The sequence below is a fragment of the Mesitornis unicolor genome, unplaced genomic scaffold (assembly GCF_000695765.1).
Source record: "Mesitornis unicolor isolate BGI_N332 unplaced genomic scaffold, ASM69576v1 scaffold50622, whole genome shotgun sequence".
NCBI lineage: Eukaryota > Metazoa > Chordata > Aves > Mesitornithiformes > Mesitornithidae > Mesitornis > Mesitornis unicolor.
Window position 1 is genome coordinate 75,522 of NW_010168164.1, and position 17,373 is coordinate 92,894.

At 40.8% G+C, this 17,373-nt stretch overlaps 1 protein-coding gene across 1 annotated transcript in view; it reads left to right on the forward strand.

The window, feature by feature from the left end:
- Positions 1-13,957, forward strand: part of CCDC88C (coiled-coil domain containing 88C) — a gene marked incomplete at its 5' end in the record, with an annotated part of 82,844 nt that extends 68,887 nt beyond the window's left edge. Inside the window, 9 exons of the mRNA XM_010178909.1 lie at positions 581-767; positions 1,025-1,170; positions 2,580-2,669; positions 3,477-3,718; positions 7,501-7,683; positions 8,066-8,134; positions 8,875-8,943; positions 10,239-10,540; positions 12,944-13,957. Coding sequence (XP_010177211.1) covers positions 581-767; positions 1,025-1,170; positions 2,580-2,669; positions 3,477-3,718; positions 7,501-7,683; positions 8,066-8,134; positions 8,875-8,943; positions 10,239-10,540; positions 12,944-13,957 — 2,302 coding nt within the window. The remainder of the gene's footprint in view (positions 1-580; positions 768-1,024; positions 1,171-2,579; positions 2,670-3,476; positions 3,719-7,500; positions 7,684-8,065; positions 8,135-8,874; positions 8,944-10,238; positions 10,541-12,943) is intronic.
- Between the last annotated feature and the right edge of the window lie 3,416 nt (positions 13,958-17,373).

A 17,373-nucleotide genomic window follows, 5' to 3' on the forward strand; every position in this document is an offset into this window, starting at 1 on the left:
TTTTCAACTCAGTTTCTCTAGGGACAAAGGAAGATACTGCAAAATGTCAATTGCAATGCTGGCAGAGGGCAAGCTTTGCTGATCTGTCAGGAGATACAAAACTTAATATTTTTTAGTTATCTATTTATTTAATTTTATTCCTTCATGATTTGTAGAAATTTTTAGATTTACCAAAAGCTATAAAAGAATACTACAGTATCTCACAGTTCAGGGTACTTGCATGCATCAGGAAAAAAAAATCTGCAAGTGTTCTTCATCTGTGCCAAATAGAGCTGCCTTTATATCCAAATGCTCTTAAATACATTCTATTTATAATAAAATCAGATCTCTGTGGTGTGTTTCTTACACACTGAGGAAATAGCAGTTTTATGTTTAATCTATTTTTCTTTCAGTTCTTTTGTAGATTTGAAATATTGTATAATGCTATTACTATTTTCTTAATAAGATTTTATTATATGCTTAGAATGAAAATGTCTTTAGGAGATAATCTTTGAAACTTAATGTTTAATTTAGTGATAGCTGATGTTGTGGTCTTTGAATGTGAGGTACTTTCTCTAAACCTGCTGGCTTCTTCATTTAGGGTGAATTTCTTGCACAACCAACTAAAAGCAGAGTATGAAGGGCTGCATTCGCACACTAAAGAGCTGAAAACTTCCTTGAACAACTCTCAGCTGGAGCTGAACCGTTGGCAGGCTCGCTATGATGAGCTGAAACAACAGCACCAGTCCATGGATATTTCTCTGACCAAGCTGGATAACCACTGTGAGGTGAGTAGCTATAGGTGTACTAGTAGGTGTACTGCTAGGTTCCTGTTACAGTGCTAACATTCATTGTGTGAAATTTTTGGCACACTATAAATAGAAGGTCAAGCTATGTGGTCATAATAACACCCCCATGTACTTTATCGGTATTTATAGTTTATCGATTCATATCCTAGGTTGCTCTACTGTTATGTTAGCTTTATTATGGTGCACGTCCAGGGAAGCCAGATGCAGAGGAGAAATTAATCTGTCCTGTTTAATAGCTGCTGTCCCGTCTAAAGGGAAATCTGGAAGAAGAAAACCATCATCTCCTGAGTCAGATTCAGATGCTGAGCCAGCAGAATCAGATGTTACTGGAGCAGAACATGGAGAACAAGGAGCAGTATCATGAAGAACAGAAACAGTACATGTAAGAAACTAGATATTTATATTGTAAAACCCTAAAATGTCGTCTAGACAAACATAGAATACAAATCATCTATCAGGAATAGAAGGACAGGCAGGGAATGATAGGTCTACTTGATATCTGGCTAGAAAAGGGGATGTTTAGGAGGAGATATATGTAATGTGGAGAAGCTACAAAATTTCTCCACATTATCTTACTGTAAAAGGATGTTCAGGAGACACCTGGGCGAGCACAGTTCTTCTCAAACAATATAGATGAATTAATGTGGAAGACTTAGTTATAAAAGATGGAATGGTAAACCCAGTGGTGGTACTTAAAGGTTTCTGAAGAGTTTGGAAAACATCTGAGTTGCAACAAAAATTTAGTTTTGTGAGAGTCATTTTATATTTAGATTCCTGGAGAATGGCAAATATTCATGCCCCTAGTTTTTGTCATTTGAATTATAAGAAATGTTTCCTTCAGTGTTGTTTTTAAGTATGCAAATGTCAACATACATTGTTGCATTCCCCATGCACAGGGTGACACACTTAAGTGAGATACCTTGTTTAAACATATTCTGCATTTACACAGAATCCTGTTCTCACTGCAGAGAAGTTCTCTTACAGGTATTCTTAATCTCAAGAATGTTAGTCTAAGCACATTAGGATGATGTGGGACTTGCGGGCTGAGTTTTATTTCAGTATGGGGTTATACAGTTGAAGTGGTAGAAATTGTTTGCTGAAATTGGCTGAATACAGTTCAGATCTACTCTAAGCGTATTTGTCCAGGTGTCTGACAGTCTGTGATGGAGGTACATTAGACCTACTACTTGAATGAAAAAAGATTTGCTAACATCAGATTAATGAAGTAATGAGTAAAAAAAAAGTAAGATTTATGGCACTGCTGAAAGTGCTTTGACACTGCTTGCAGGTGGCCAAAGTAATCTTGAAAAGATCAAACATTATTTATTTCTCTAGTTACAACAGAGTAAGCAGAACAGGAATAAAACAACCAGTTACCATTTAGACAAGAAGTTCAGACTATGTAAGAATCTTAACTCTTGAGTTACTGTCAGTGATCTGTGAATAAGACTGAACTAACAGCGAACAGATTTTCAGAAAATAAGATCAAATTAATCTTAACAGCCACCAAACAAACTCTGCCTGAGTTATTAGTGAGTAATCTAGCACCAATCTACTGTTGTTCTTTCATCTTTCATGCTTATTGCACAGAAATCACCCATCAGCAAGTTTGGTAGGCTTTTGCATTTGCCTTTTCTAAACAGACAGTGAATGAACTCAGGATTCTGAATGGCTATGTGATAGGAAGATATTTCAGTCTCTTTCCTCTTTTGGCAGCTTTTGGTCTTCAATTTTTGGATTATGCTTAATTTCATACAGATGGTTCAGAATGTGCTTTTTCCCCCTTCACAGTGATAAATTGAATGCCTTAAGGAGACACAAGGAAAAACTTGAAGAGAAGATAATGGATCAGTACAAGTTTTATGATCCTACTCCCAAAAAGTAAGTCCCATATGGGTTCAGCTCTGCTATTGTTTTACAGATTTTTGAGGGTGAGAAACGGCTTTCCAAAACTGGAGATAACAGAAGCTTCATCTGATACAGGGACAGTGTCATCTCGACTTCAGTCCCACTCCACAAGCCATTCCCTGAATCAGCAGGTTGTGTTACAGCAGGTTGTGCTAATGCAGAGCACAGTACCTAATGTGGGGCCTTCTGTTTTAATACTGGAATTTGAAGCACTATTAATTGAAAAAGAGCCACTTTGCCCTGATGAATATCATCTTTTCCCTAGCAGAGGGGAGGGACCCCCAATATGGTGTAGGAGCTTCCAGAGCTGCTGTTTCAAAGGGGATAAACAGTCCATCGGAGAGAAAGGACTTAAATTAACTACAACAAAAAAGAGCCAAACTAATTCCACTACACATAATTCTGACTGATAGCCTTAGCAAAGGTTCATCTTTAAAGCAGTTTTCATTTCTTTCCTTCTCAGTCTGTTAGTAGAGCTTTTCACACTGTTGAAATGTCTTATGTGGGTCCATATGTAGTTTAGATTTCTAGCAGAGGGAATGGTTCTCTCTCTCACATTTCTCACGCTGAAGAAATATTTCTGTAAAATAATTTTGACTTTGCGAGCGAAATGGATCTCAAGCTCTGTGAAATTCATGCCTCTTTTTAACCAGTTGGTGACAGGATAAGAATAATAAGAATGTAGGATGGCTTGATGGCTTTAGCACAGCTGTAAACCTCTTCAGGGTGTATTTCTTGTAGCGGTTTAGAAATCCCATTCACAAAAACCTGCTTTATCAGGAAAAACCACTGGATTGGAGCCAGAGCTTTAGTCAAATTAATCAAGCCAAAGAAGGAGACTACAAGAGAGCGGTTGAAACCAGCAGTAGAAAGCCCTCCATGGCATTCTGAATCCCCAGAGGCGGTAAAATCTCCATCTACCTCCCAAAAACTGAAACATCAACACGAGTCTCAGGATAATACCTCTCAAGAGTCAAACTCTGTGGAAGACAGAGAGAACCCTGGGGCTTCTTCAAACAAAGGTAAGGAAAGGAACCCTCAGCCCAAGCTGAACAGTATATTTTGAAAAGATTTTAAAAATATTTTAAAAGTATTTCATATATAGGATACCTTAGTATTCCATCACATTATGCTTTATGTGCCTTTTTTAGTAAACTGAAAGTTTTAGTAAGTAAATAAACCCTAAACTAAAAAGCTGAGTAAACTAAAAGGTGGGGGCTTTTTTGTTCGTTTTTAGTTTGATTTGTTACTTTTATCTACTTCTTTCCCCCTTTAGCTTTTGTGTATAGTTTCTTGATTTGCCCAAATGTATTGCATGTTACTGAGTAAGATGGTGGAAATACTTCATTTACTGGGGTTTTGCAGTAAAACATTTTAAAGTTGAACCATGAAATTCTATGGTTCATTAGCAACTACTCTTCAAATGGGTAATAACTCATTTTACAGCCACTGCCAGGAGATGGCGCACATGCAAAAGAAATAACATAGAAAATGCTCATTTATTGTAATATAATTATTTTGGAGGATGATGCTGTGTTTTGACTTGGAATCAAAATAAGAATTTTGTAATGTAAAATGATGAAATAATTTTTTTGAACAATCTAAGGCGAACGTAAGGAAGGCAGAATGATTTCTTTTTCTCTTAAGTTAGTTCATACAGTAAATCAGGTGTTCCTAATTATGAGAAATTTAAAAGAAAGCTCCTCAAAATAAATACGCTGTGATCTTTATTAAATATAATATATATCCCAGACTTTGCTTATTGTATTGAGAGAACTTCTGTCAGCTTCTATGTATAGATCGTTGTCCTCCAGAAATACTTTTCAAGAAGCAGTTTTGAAATTAATACTTTAGTAAGAATTCCTGTCTTCCCACTGGGATGTGTGGGAAACAGAAGTGGGGCAGCTGAGGAGGGCAGAACTGTTGTTATAAACTACTTCAGGTGTCTGTCTGGCTGTAGCTTTAGTTTTGAGTGGGTTTTATATTTCCCTTTTTCCATTCTAATTCTTCAAGTTCATTGATTCACTTAAAATAAAAGTGCACATCTCAGATCATCCATGCGATTCCAGGAGATATTAAGTGTTAAGTTCAACCTGGGAATTTGGGCTTGGGTTTCCATGGAACAAGGCCCTTGTGGAGAGCGAAAGATAACAGAAAGTCTCTGGGGCTTCATTCTTTCTGATGTTTTGTAAAACATGGTTATGTTGAGATGATGAGCATCATCAGTATTAAAGCCTAGAAACTACCTAGGAGTTCTGAGTGTATTATCACCAAGTAACATGCACACCTATTTGGTTTTACTTTAAGTAAAAACATTTTGGGTCATCTACCAGTAATGTCTTGTTTATATTTTATATATATGTGTTAATCTCTGTGTTAATCTGAGTCAGATTAACTGTGTCAATCAGTCCTCCAAATATGTGTGTTAGCATATGTTTAGCCTTTTTCATTTTTACTGGTTGTATAGTCTTTAATCTGTTTTAAGGCACTTTAAGTTTTATTTACAAGGGGTTTTTTACTTTTTTCTTCTTCTTCTTTTTGGGATACCTGGGTGATTACAATTTAGCTGCGCAGCACAGAAAGATTGCCTTTTTGAGAAGCAAAATCAAGAATAAAGAAAAGTCTCCTAAGTCTCCATCGAATCATCAGTCTCTCTCTAATCGGCTCCGGTTCTGGTCTTCTTCCGACATCCCATCCTCTCCTAATGAACCTCTTTCTTTCCCAGAATTGGGAGATTTCTAACACCTTCTCTTTAGCATTAATCTCCATTTATTTCTGACAAATATTTTAATAAAAAAATAAATTCCCACGTGCCTTAAAAGAACACACACCTTGATAGAAACACTCAGCATGTCTTTACAATACTCTAAGTACAACCACAGATTAGTGAACACGGACTTAAGTTTTCCTGTAGAAGAGGAATCAGTATTGCACACTGTGGATCATTTCTTCAATGCAGCACTTTTTTAGGGGACCTCATGGCATACAGTTTGCGTATGTATATTGGCTGTGGTGCGTGTTATAAGTAAGTGAAGTTGCTGTGCTCTTCGATATTCTCTTGCAATCACACTCTTGCATCGTGTCCAGTTAAAGTGTTGAACTGATTTGCTGTTGCTATGCTTTTTACAGTGTTGGTGTCCTACTAAAATACAAATCTAATATATAAGCAGTCTCAAATCCTGGAGATTTTTCCAATATTCTATGCCACTAAATGCTAAAAATGGCAGTCTTTTAACATCTTTGTCTGCTTTTAAACAGTCTAACTTTGAATATAGAGTGGAAGCTACTGGGAAAATTATTCTCTGCAAAGTGCCTTGACGTTTGCATTCAAACCTGCTGTTTAGCAAGGTTTCGCACTTCTAGTTATGAAAATTCATCTTGAACTGAGCTAAAGTTTCAGTTTCTGCTGCTTCAGTTTTGGCAGATTTTTTTGAAAGAAGAAAGTAGATTTGTTCTCTTAAGACTGGGAATAACCTTCATCATGGATCCATTGTCCATATTTCTTATTGCCTGACAGTCGTGACCTGCTGGCTTCTGAAATGAACGTGTGGGTCCAGTCTCCACTCCATGTGAGAGGAACATATGGAGCACAGGGAAGATCCTATGCAGAGCTCAGCAGAGAGGCCAGAAGATCTCTCCCTTTTGTGCCTCTGAGGCACAACCAAGGACACTGGCACAGCAGCACCTTGCTGCCCATTTTGGGATTTGTAGAGAACGTTTGTCTCCAGAGCAAATAAGTTTGGCATCTGTGGAAGGTGTTAAGTGCATCTGCAAAGTCAATTAGAAAGACTGATTTGCATGGCAAGTTTTAGCCACTAATTGCACCTAAAGGCATGCCATAAACTTCAGTTCTGAGAGAAGCAACTGGGTCCATTTCTCTCATACAGCTTTGCTGCTGCTCTGTGCTTTAAACTGTCTGTCCCTTGTCTCTGCAAGTTACTTATTTTGACCACTGCACTCTGCTGTGTTTTCAGCATTTAGTTACTATTAGTTAAGTATAGAAATATACAGAAAACTAGAATCTAGCATCTCATTAAGGGTGTTTCCTATAGTAAATTCTTTAAGTTTTGTTCTATTTTATGTGTGCCTTAAAGCATTACATTCACATTACAAGAAATGTGTTAACCTACCTCATCACTAGAAAAGATGTCTTTGGCCTTCTGAATCAATATTCTAGCAAGTAGTTTTTGTTGCTCTCATGCTAAGATCCCAGAAATTCCACTTAAAAGTCATTGCACCAGAGCATCATGTAAGAGCATCGGAGTTTTAACCTTGTAGATACTGAGCTCTTGCCATGGCCAAGATCTGAACCTGAAAGCAATTAGCTTAGTGTACAGATCATACGAGATAATTTTCAAATCAGCATCATTTCTCTTTGAATAAGAGCGTGACTTCTGTCACTTTTTCCTTATTCTATTTCATTACTGAACTAAGTGCATATAAAATGTACCTGCAAGGAATAATGTTATGGGAATTTCACTCTCGCTTGTCTTTTCCGCATTCATGTCTTTGCTTCTTTTCTTCCTCCTGTCACAGTAATTGTTGCATGTATAATATCAACCCTTCCACTGGCACTAAGCAGCCCTTGTCATTCCTACACGTTACAGAGAGCACACATGATTGAAAAACTGGTGGCAGAAATTTCCTATCCAATACTGAACTGTTTATGGAAAAGCTTGCAAAACTAGCGCCTCTGTTGTGCGGTTTCTTTGTGCCTGCTTGTCACGTTTGTATGGGCAGATAAATGCAAATCTCCTAATGCTATTTTTCATTGACTTGCATTTATTTACTTCTCTCCTCTCAGTGCTAATGGACCTAAAGCAGAAGAGGAATTCCCATCACGGGGGCAGCAATGATAATGTTGAAACCTCAGCAGACCCTGCGACAAAACACTGCTGCATGGAGCTGGGTCCTAGGACTTACTCAACCTCCGCTATTCATCTGCACACCTCCACCCCCATCGCCAGGCTCCAGAGCAGACCAAAAGGTGTGCGGTGCATCTGATAAACCAGCTGTTAGTACAAGTTGGGCTACTTCGTAGTTCCTGTTAGGGTGAAACATGGCTTCTAGTGGCATTCGAGTACAAAACCAGAGCACTCCTACTTTATCTGCTTCGTGGTTTAATTGATCAGATACAGGGTTTCCATATTCTTGTAGTGTCATCCACTTGACCACATTTGGATGTCGGTTTTCCTATGGTTCTCTACCCGGTGGTTCACAGCACTGATTAGAAGGTCGCTGCACTTCCAATCTTGGCTCTATAAAACCCTCTTGATCACCTCAGTCTTCTACACTGCTGAAATGCACTGACCTGAAGGGTTAACCTTCCTGTGTTCAATATTGCCTTTTAAGTTTTGTGTTCTTTTCAGGCTATAATTCAGAAGATAATCTATGTGAACAGTCTCCTGAGGTGGAGTCTGCAAGCACAAGACAGCACAGTAAGTTTGTAGCATATACGAATGCACTAAACCTCTACATTAAGGCTTGTTTCATTGCATCTAAATGATGGAGCATTTTAGTTAAATTAACGTGGTAGAATGAGATGTAGTAATGCAACACCATTTTGGGAATGTCAGTCTAAGTACTTCTGTTTTTCTGTTGAGATGCTTTTAATGGACTTTTTCCCAAAATAAATTTTCAAAACCAATGCTGACATTGAGACGAGTTGCCTTGCCTCAGCAGTGGACCCGTTAATGCATGTCCTACAGATCTGTTGCTAAATTTTCTGGAAAATGTTCGATTCTTTCCTTAAGGGAGTGAATAAGCAATAAAAAAAATGATGGTGAGGGGTGTGGATGCGTGGTGGGAACGCTGGTGCAGCAGCAGCACTGCCTGCTTAGAGATTTGTGTAAGACTTAATTTGCAGGCTGGTTACCAGCTCTTTCCAGAGAAAAAAACTGAGAAAGAGACAGCAACTCGCTGTTGAACTTTTTCAGTACTTACATTACTTTGTTCATAGTTGCTGTAAAAGCAAAACCCAGAACGTATTTCTTCGTGCAAAAACAAAAAGTGAGAAAAACAAGATGGATCCTGGAAAATCTTGACTTGCGTTGTTAGTGTTTTCAAAGTGACTTAGTTGCACAGGTCCTATTTTCAGAAGGCAGACTGTAGCCAAGCCTTTTAGAGAATCAGAGGAACTTAAAATCTGTTTGTTCAATGCTTGTTTTGTGTTTTTCAGTGTCCAGGCCAAACAGCTTAGAGAGCAGTAGAAACGCTTCCAGCAGTAGTTCACCTCTCAGTTTGAAAGGTAAAGTTTTTACAGCTGAGTTCTGACAAACAGGAAGTCAAATTCCATCAAACTGTGTAAAATGCTGTTTTCCTTCCATTTAAATTTGAAGACTCTTGTTTTGAAATGGTTATGCAATCTGACTGTCTTGGGAATCAAAACTGCTGGCAAGAAGTATGTTTCTAAGATTGATGCTGGCAAGGAGTGGTTTTTAAAGGCAGGCATTCTAGTTTTACTTCAGTCTGACTGGCATCGTATTGTGGGAAGTATCAGGCCATTCTTAGACTTTCTTTACAACAACAGGTCTCTGCTGTTCTCACTCTGTATGAAGCTTGAGTATGGGATCAGTGTGCTCTGGAGGTTTGCTTTTGCTGGAATTTTGCATCCTTGCAGGATCCCAGACCTGACACTGGAAAAAACCCACTTCCTTCTTTCCCTTCGGCAGGTTCTGGTTCTCAGATCGCATGCAACCAAGATTGGGAGATCTTTTAGTGGCACAGAGGTCGTAAAGAGGCCCTCTGTCTATCTATGTTATTCCTGTTCTTTGGACAAGTAGTTCAAAGTATTAGGTGAGAGGTGATTATCCCCCTGTACTCGGCACTGGTGAGGCCGCACCTTGAGTGCTGTGTTCAGTTGTGGGCCCCTCACTATAAGAAGGATGTTGAGATTCTGGAGCATGTTCAGAGAAGAGCCACAAGGATGGGGAGGGCTCTGGAGAACAAGCCTTATGAGGAGCGGCTGAGGGAACTAGGGTTGTTTAGCCTGGAGAAGAGAAGGCTGAGGGGAGACCTCATCACCACCTACAACTGCCTCAAGGGAGGTTGTAGAGAGGTGGGTGCTGGTCTCTTCTCCCAGGTGATGGGGGATAGAACAAGGGGAAACGGCACCAAGCTGTGCCAAGGGAGGTTCAGGTTAGAGATAAGGAGGAAGTTCTTTACTGAGAGGGTCGTCAGAGGCTGGAACAGGCTGCCCAGGGAGGTGGTGGAGTCACCATCCCTGGATGTATTTAAAGAGCGGGTAGACGAGGTACTTAGGGATATGGTTTAGGGGGTAGACAGGAGCGGTTGGACGTGATGATCTCAGAGGTCTTTTCCAACCGAGCGATTCTGTGATTCTGTATGCAGTGTAAGACATTTGCTAGTCTTGATTTTTCGAAGTTCTGACTGCCTTGAGTTCTTTGGGAGGAGAAAATAAGGTAAAAAATGCCACCTGATCTGTGTGGAAATGGCCCTGAATGATAAATTCCTACCTCAGTGAGAAATCTACTGAAATGAGGGAAGTACAGTGCCTTTAATGATATTTATGCTTCTCCTTAGGTTCCTTAGATCGCATTCATGGTAGAACTGAGAGCCTCAACAGTGAAGATATGGTGCCAAGCAGAGAAGCACCAGCCTTGCTCCGAGACACCTATCCCTTTCACTCTGCTTCTGCTATCTTAAGCCCTAGCAGTAGACATGAGTCCTCCTCCCACAGGAATGGTTTGATCTCTTATGATATACCTCAGAGGAGTACTTCATCCCAGGCTTACGCAGGCAGGCAACGGTCTGCCTCACCTGGCAGTGAGATGGTGACTTTGGAAGAGTTCTTGGAAGAGAGCAACAGGTTTTCTCCACCAAGTGTAAGTAAATCGAGCTACACAGCATATCTCAGATGTCAAAAAAACTGTTCAAAGCTAATTCAGGACATAGGGAGACAAGGGAAGACAAAAAGATCCTTGTTTCCTATGTGTGGAACTTGCAGAGAGCTATCAAATCTTGCAAAATGAATGACACAGTTCCAGCAACTAAGGCAAGATTAACTTTCACAGCACTCTGCTAATTTATTTTGGTGTGAAAAAAAAAAAAGGCAAGTCATGCAGATAATTCACTGCAGGTAATACATATTGGACTGCTGAGGCTTTTTCATATCGAACACTTGTGGTCAGGGTTTCATCCTATATCATCATTTCTCAGACCCAGGTATTTTTATTTGTGAACTGAGTTCTGTGTAGTTTTCTTTGTAATTTCCAGCTGCTAAATCTGTAATTAGAAATGAAACCTAACAGTAGTTTTCAGTTGAAGTGCAAAATGTGCAGTTGTTAAAACCATTTCCTAATCTCAAAATTCCATCAGTGCATTTGAGAGAGAATATATTCTTGGTGCTTTCACCATGCTGCGTCTTTGTGTGCTGACTGGCATTGTGCTGTTTGTTCAATGACTGCAAGAATACATCGCATGCTGAAGTGCTTTGTCAGAGATGAAACACTTATTTTCTAGATGATATTTGTCTCTTATTGCTCAGATGTGCTGTTCCCTAGTGAGGCGGTGCACTATCAAGCATGTTATTATCTTAAGAACAGTTCATTGATAGTGTAAGTGAACAGATGTTTCTATTTCATGAATGCCTTGGTAACAGTATTGAAATCAACAGAGCTGTTCCGTTTTATGGCATCAGTAAATTCTGGTCCTTGAATTTTCAGAGCAATGTTTAAATATACCTCCTATTCCCTCATTATCCTAAATACAATTCTTAGCTTTTTGAGATGTTTAAAATTAGATTATTTTTTTGTCTGACCTGACCATGACTCCATTTTCATTCTTTCTGTCGTCCTCGTTCCTTTTCAGCGTCGGCGCAGTTTAAATGAGAGTGAAATTATTTCATTGCACCAATTTCTGTTAGAAGCTGATGCACTGTATCCCTCTTGCTACTCCCTATGTCCTTCCCTCCGTCAGGAACCTTCGTAGTCACTCGAGTCGGTCCTCAGTCATTCATGGCACAGCACAGGCAGGGGAAATAGGAGGTCTACTTCACTGTATATCCCCAGGGTATCCGTTGTTCTTGCTATGAAGGCAACAGCTCTCAACTTACCACAGCTTTTGCTAGCATATTAATACCTTTAGAAACATACTGTAGCTCTTAGCAGTAATTTTAAAGGCTGCCAGATCACTTGCATTAATTGCTTGTAAAGCATTTCCAGTGCTTGTTCATAAACGTGTGTGTTTTTGGAGGACTAGTCATTCTGTAATGTTAATGTGCGTAACAGCAGTTTAAAGTGAAGTTAAAAATAACCCTAACACTTTAACATTTAGTTGAGCATAGAAAGCTTCCTACTGCACTGTTACCGTTGATGGTGTTCACTTCTAGCAAGTGAGTTTTGTGACTGGAAGAAACATTTGGAACACTAATGAAATGAATATATTAGGCTTTAACATACTCCCCAGAGAAGACAAAAGAAATAAATTCCATGAGCTTGTTTAAGCACGTTTTCTGTGGAGACAGCATGACCTTTAACTATTCTGCGCTGCATCGTACTAATGGTCCAATGGCAGCTGATCAAACATCACCATTTTGTACTGCATGGACCATTGCCATGAAATATTCATTGTATATTTTCTTTTACTGCCAGGTTAATTGTCTGACTTGAAATTTGAAAGTTAATTGCGGAAAAGCAATAAATTCTCCATTTTGGTAGTGATTTTTTGGTACATTTAATTATATTGTACGTGCAGCTTTTAACGTACGTAGTGTATTGACTGGGAGGGGAATCAATGGAGGAGTAATGAAAATCTTGTAATGCTAGCACATCTCCCCAAGGCATTCTTTGCTGTTATATCCCTGAAGTTACAGGAGAGTGTTCTCAGATGAACTGTATTCGGGAATATGAGAGACCATCATTGATATCTGCTGATAGCAATGGCTGTCAATACGGTATTGATGTTAGTGACAGTGGCTGATGTGAAAGGAAGCAAAAGAGCTGCTGCCCGAGTTGCAAGTGAGATGAAATTTTTTAAATTTAAGACTATTAATCTGGCAAACAAGGCTGTCATGATCTAATTATGATGAGCATGTTACTCCTTGATTTGGATTTATGCCCATTGTAAACATTTATATCTTCTGTTTCCCACTTTACATAGAAAACCTATGGTTGTGTTTGGGTTGAATTAAGTGGGAAGGAAGATTATCTGAACACAAAGCTCTGTGTGAGTCTTTAAACAAAAAAATGTTGTCATTAATACGACATGTTCATGTTTTCTCGCACTAGGACACCTCCAGTAACAGAGATGACTTGCTCAGCAATTACTTTAAGAAAGGAAATGAGCCTTCAGCTACTGGGAACCTGCTGGTTCAGCCATCCAGGAAGGACACTGCCAAGATGCCCACTGGTCTCGTTGCTCCAACTGTAAAGATGACCATCGCCAGCGAAGAAGGAAGAATGGCTAAGCCTGGAAATTACATGAAGCCAAACCGCAGACAAGTCGAACCTGAGCCTTTGGCAAACTCCCAGGGGTCCCATAAGCTTCCTCACACACCACAGCACCAGGCCATCAGTGGGACACAGCAGATGGCACAGCCTCAGCAGCCTGGAACCACGAGCAGGAGGAGTATGTCCCTGAGCAGGGCATTTAGCTTAGCCTCTGCAGACCTCCTCAGAGCCACTGGCCCAGAGACATACAGGCAGGAGAGCCCTCAGAGGTCAGCAGCAGACCAGCGCAAGGGCAAGGACACTGTCAGTCAGACCGCTCGGGCTTCTGCGCCAACAAGCTCCCAGGCAACTGTAAGAGAGAGGCCACAGTCTGCAAAGGTGGCAGGGTCCTCGCAAGGTGTCGATTCCCGCTGTCGGCAGCTTGATGCGAGGCGCCTTTCCCTGGCCCCACCAAAGGATGAGAAGCCGCTTTCCCTCCATCCGTTCTCTGCCTCACCCACTGCATCCACCAGCAATTTGAATGCGCAGCAGCAGGAGCATGTGAACCCTGGGCAACACTACTCACCCGCATTGCACACCCCCTCTAAAGTCAAACCCAAGCTGGCCCCTCGTACTGGGGAGGTGGCCACAGCGTCCCCTGCCAGAGCTGTTTCCAGCAGCACCGAGGGAAATATTTCCCATGGGCAAGGCCAGGGTGATGCCCTACTTAGCAAGTGCCAGGGTAAGATGCCAGAAGGCAGCGCTGGGGCTATGGAGGAGCCCATGAGAGGAAGCAGCTCCAACAGTACTCCCGAGTCTCCAGACCTCCAGGGGGATCAGCAGACAGTTTGGTATGAGTATGGGTGTGTGTAACCCATGGATGCGGCTAGTAGTATGTGTGTTCAGCATCACTGACATCTGGGTAGCATTTTTCTAGACACTGTGCCAGGTCTTAAAAGGCATCATCTACATGCTGCTCTGACTGTTCCCTGGGTACTGTTTTCTACTTGGACAAAGTATGATTAAGAGAAACAAGGAGCAAAACCACAGCCCTTCTTTTGACACTGTTGTGCCTAAAACAAAGTGGAAGCCTGGCCTAATCTCACAGCAGGCTTGGCACCTGATTCTCGCAGATGCTGAGCATTCCCCACTCTAGGCAGAAGTTTAGCAAGGTCCTCTGTCATTGCTGCACTGTGCACCCCTTCTACCTGCATTAAAGAAGAGTTTCACAGGTCGTGTGTGTGCTGAACCCAGCCCCACCACTGATAAATAACTTAACCATACTGAAAAGGTTGTATTAAAAGCCAAACTTATCCCACAAAGATAGAAGAAGATACTTGGCTTAAGTAGCTTAAAGATAAAGCGGAAGAGTGAAAGTGTGTGGCTTTAGCCATGTTAAAATTAATTCTTGCCACAGCCACATTTTATAGAGGTAATGTGTAGACTTCAAGGGTCCTATCCCAACCTTCCCCGCTGGGATGGTGTGATTACCCCACCCCATTGCCTTCGCTACAGCTGCAGCGCAGTGGATCCTTGACCCTGCAAGCCAAGTGATGCTGCCTTTTGAAACTTGTTTTACCTTTTATACAAACACTGGAACTAATGCAGCCTTTCAGGGGAGATGCCATTTCAACTGCAAAGGTGGCATCTCATGTACAAAAGTGTCCTGTAAGTATGTATATAAGAAGCTCAAGTACTGTATAGGAATGCTATGTAAATTGTATTATTACGTCCTTGTGTGCGTGACAACCCACATCCTAAGTGGTATGTGGGATTTTGTCTCTTGGAAATCCTTGTTTATGTCTCCAAGAATTTTGCTCAGTAGAGAAAGCAAAATAATTTTGTATACATGTGAAAGAAATATACTTTTAAAAATCTATTTATGTGCTAAAAAACTTCCTTGTATGTTTCTGTCCAGAGTGTCATCAGCTGCTTATGTATATATGATCAAATGTGTATCTTTTAATTCTATTTCATGTTTGTAAAGCAGTTTTTCTTGCAGTAGACTAAATCCTTAAAAAAATACTTGTTTTGCTGGTTCTGATTTAATCTAGTAAAATCTAAAACTGATTCAGCTGAGGATGTTTTTGTTACCTAGTATGTAGTAATCCTATTCTGGAAACTACACAATTGTTTATAATAAAGATTAAAATAAAATAGATCGATGTTGTACTCCTTTTTTCCATTGGGGAAAAACAAACAAACAAACAACAACCCAGTTCATGGTGCTGGATGGAAGCTTCAGTATTGATGTGTATCTCCGGGTGCAGAGCTGCGGTTGTTTTTATAATGTTGCCACAAAAGATGTATCAGAAATCTTAGTTTGATTGTAACCTTTTTACTGAAGGCTTTAGGAGGATTGATTGTACAAATTAAGTGACTTCCAGGTCCCTGTAGAATCAGACCATTAGATTTTTATGTTTCTCTGACCCCTTCAGGCAGCGCCAAGCATGCCATCAGTTTTCACCAAGCTTGCATTTTGTACAATCTGTTTTGTGCTTAACTCTTGGGATACCTTACAAAAGTAAGAAATTACTCATCTTTGAGCATAAAGAGAATGGCAAAAAGAACTTTCTACCTTCTCTGCTATTTCAATTACAAACCACAGTTTTGCAACAATTTTAAAATGATGTGCAATTTTAGAGCATACTGTGTTTTCTGGTAAACTGAAGTTCTTCTTCCAGCAATTCCCTCTCAACATTGATTCTTGGCCAGATCACCACAGGTGAAAGATTGGTGTTTTTCCCTTGTTTCAGCTCCTTTTTGGAGGCATGTGCTCAGTTGCCCTGCAGGCTGGACTGCTGAGGAAATTATCTGTGAGTTGTCAGTTATTGTAGATCTGCTTTTGCTATAAATACCTGCCCAGTCACACCTTAGTTGTCGTTTTCTGAGTTATTTCTATTTATTTACTTTCTCAGTTCTAGTGAGTTTGAATTAAAATGTATTTAATACTTAGATAATACCTTTCAGGTACAGGGTAATTGTAAATACAGGTGTTATAAAATGGATTGACTGTTGAAGTGCATGATGCTGTGGCACTTGGGCCTTCCTGAGAACATTAAAGAAAATTTTGGTATAGGTGCCTGTCTCACCATGGCACGTGCAGTCATTTTTCAGTCTGCTCTATTAATTAATTGTTTTCAACTAATCTTTGCTGGTTGGGCTGGCTCCCAGGTCCGTGTTCTCCCACCGTGTGCTGCACCATCAGGTAAGAAATGGGGGAGGTTGGGAGAACAAGACCTGCTTGCAGCTAAGGTGCTACTGCTCTCTGCCATTCTGGGGTGCCCAAAGTAGGCATTGGTATGATAAATAGGTGTTTTGGTGTGTCAAAGCTAACACGGGAGAGAAATCAGAAAATCCTCCCACCTTTGTGTGGGTGGATCTGGGCAGGTGGAGCTACCATGAGGCACTGGCCTGTGTAGGTTGGCAGGAGCTGCCAGGAGAGGTTTTTCTGTGAGGAAAAAGTGGAAGGAGCAGAGCTGCCAGACCATTTCAGGCTTCTCGATTCCTTCCAAGAACAAAAGGGGAACTGTGATGAACTAGCAGCTGTTTTGATTTGCAGGCCTTCAAAGGCTACCAGGAGCTGTCACGTGTGGGCAGGCAGCCCAGCCTGGTTGGGCCTGGCCTGGCCCAGGCCGGCCCAGCCGTTGGGAGTGCAGGAGCAAGCTGGTGTTAGGTAAGGCACTGCTGCAGCCATGCACTGGAAGGTGTTAGACCCTGAGGAAAAGGAACCTCTCTCCATAGAAGCCCTGGGCTGCAGGAGATGGCTTTTTCCAGCTCTGCAAAGGGCTGTAGGATTGCCAGCATTTCTTGACATGGAGCGAAGGGTGTGTTCTCTCCAGGTTGCTAATTATGTGTACTCTGTAATGCTGTGAATGGTTCTGGGTGTAATGTTTCAAATAATGTTCAATAATGGAGCATTTCAGTTCATATATGTGGCTCATTAACTTTCTAGACTGCATTTTCTGTTAAAGGACAGATTTTTGAAGGGGATCCCATCCCAAGCGGGCAGCAAAGTAGCCGCTGGGTTTCTGGGAAAGCCAAGAGGCTGGGCCTTTGGCAACACCCGCTCCATGCAGCGTGCTCAAACTCTGAAGTCAGTGAAGCTGTTTGACACAAGGAAACAAATTTTGCTTAAAATTGCTTGCACTGCATGATGATGGTATTTGCTTAAAGTAAAAGAAATGGCTGCTGTGGAAATTGCTTCTAGGGAGTTGCATGCTCTACACTGACAGATTATCTATCTCCTTACGAGGAAACAGTCTCCCACAGCATCCTCCTGGAGAAGC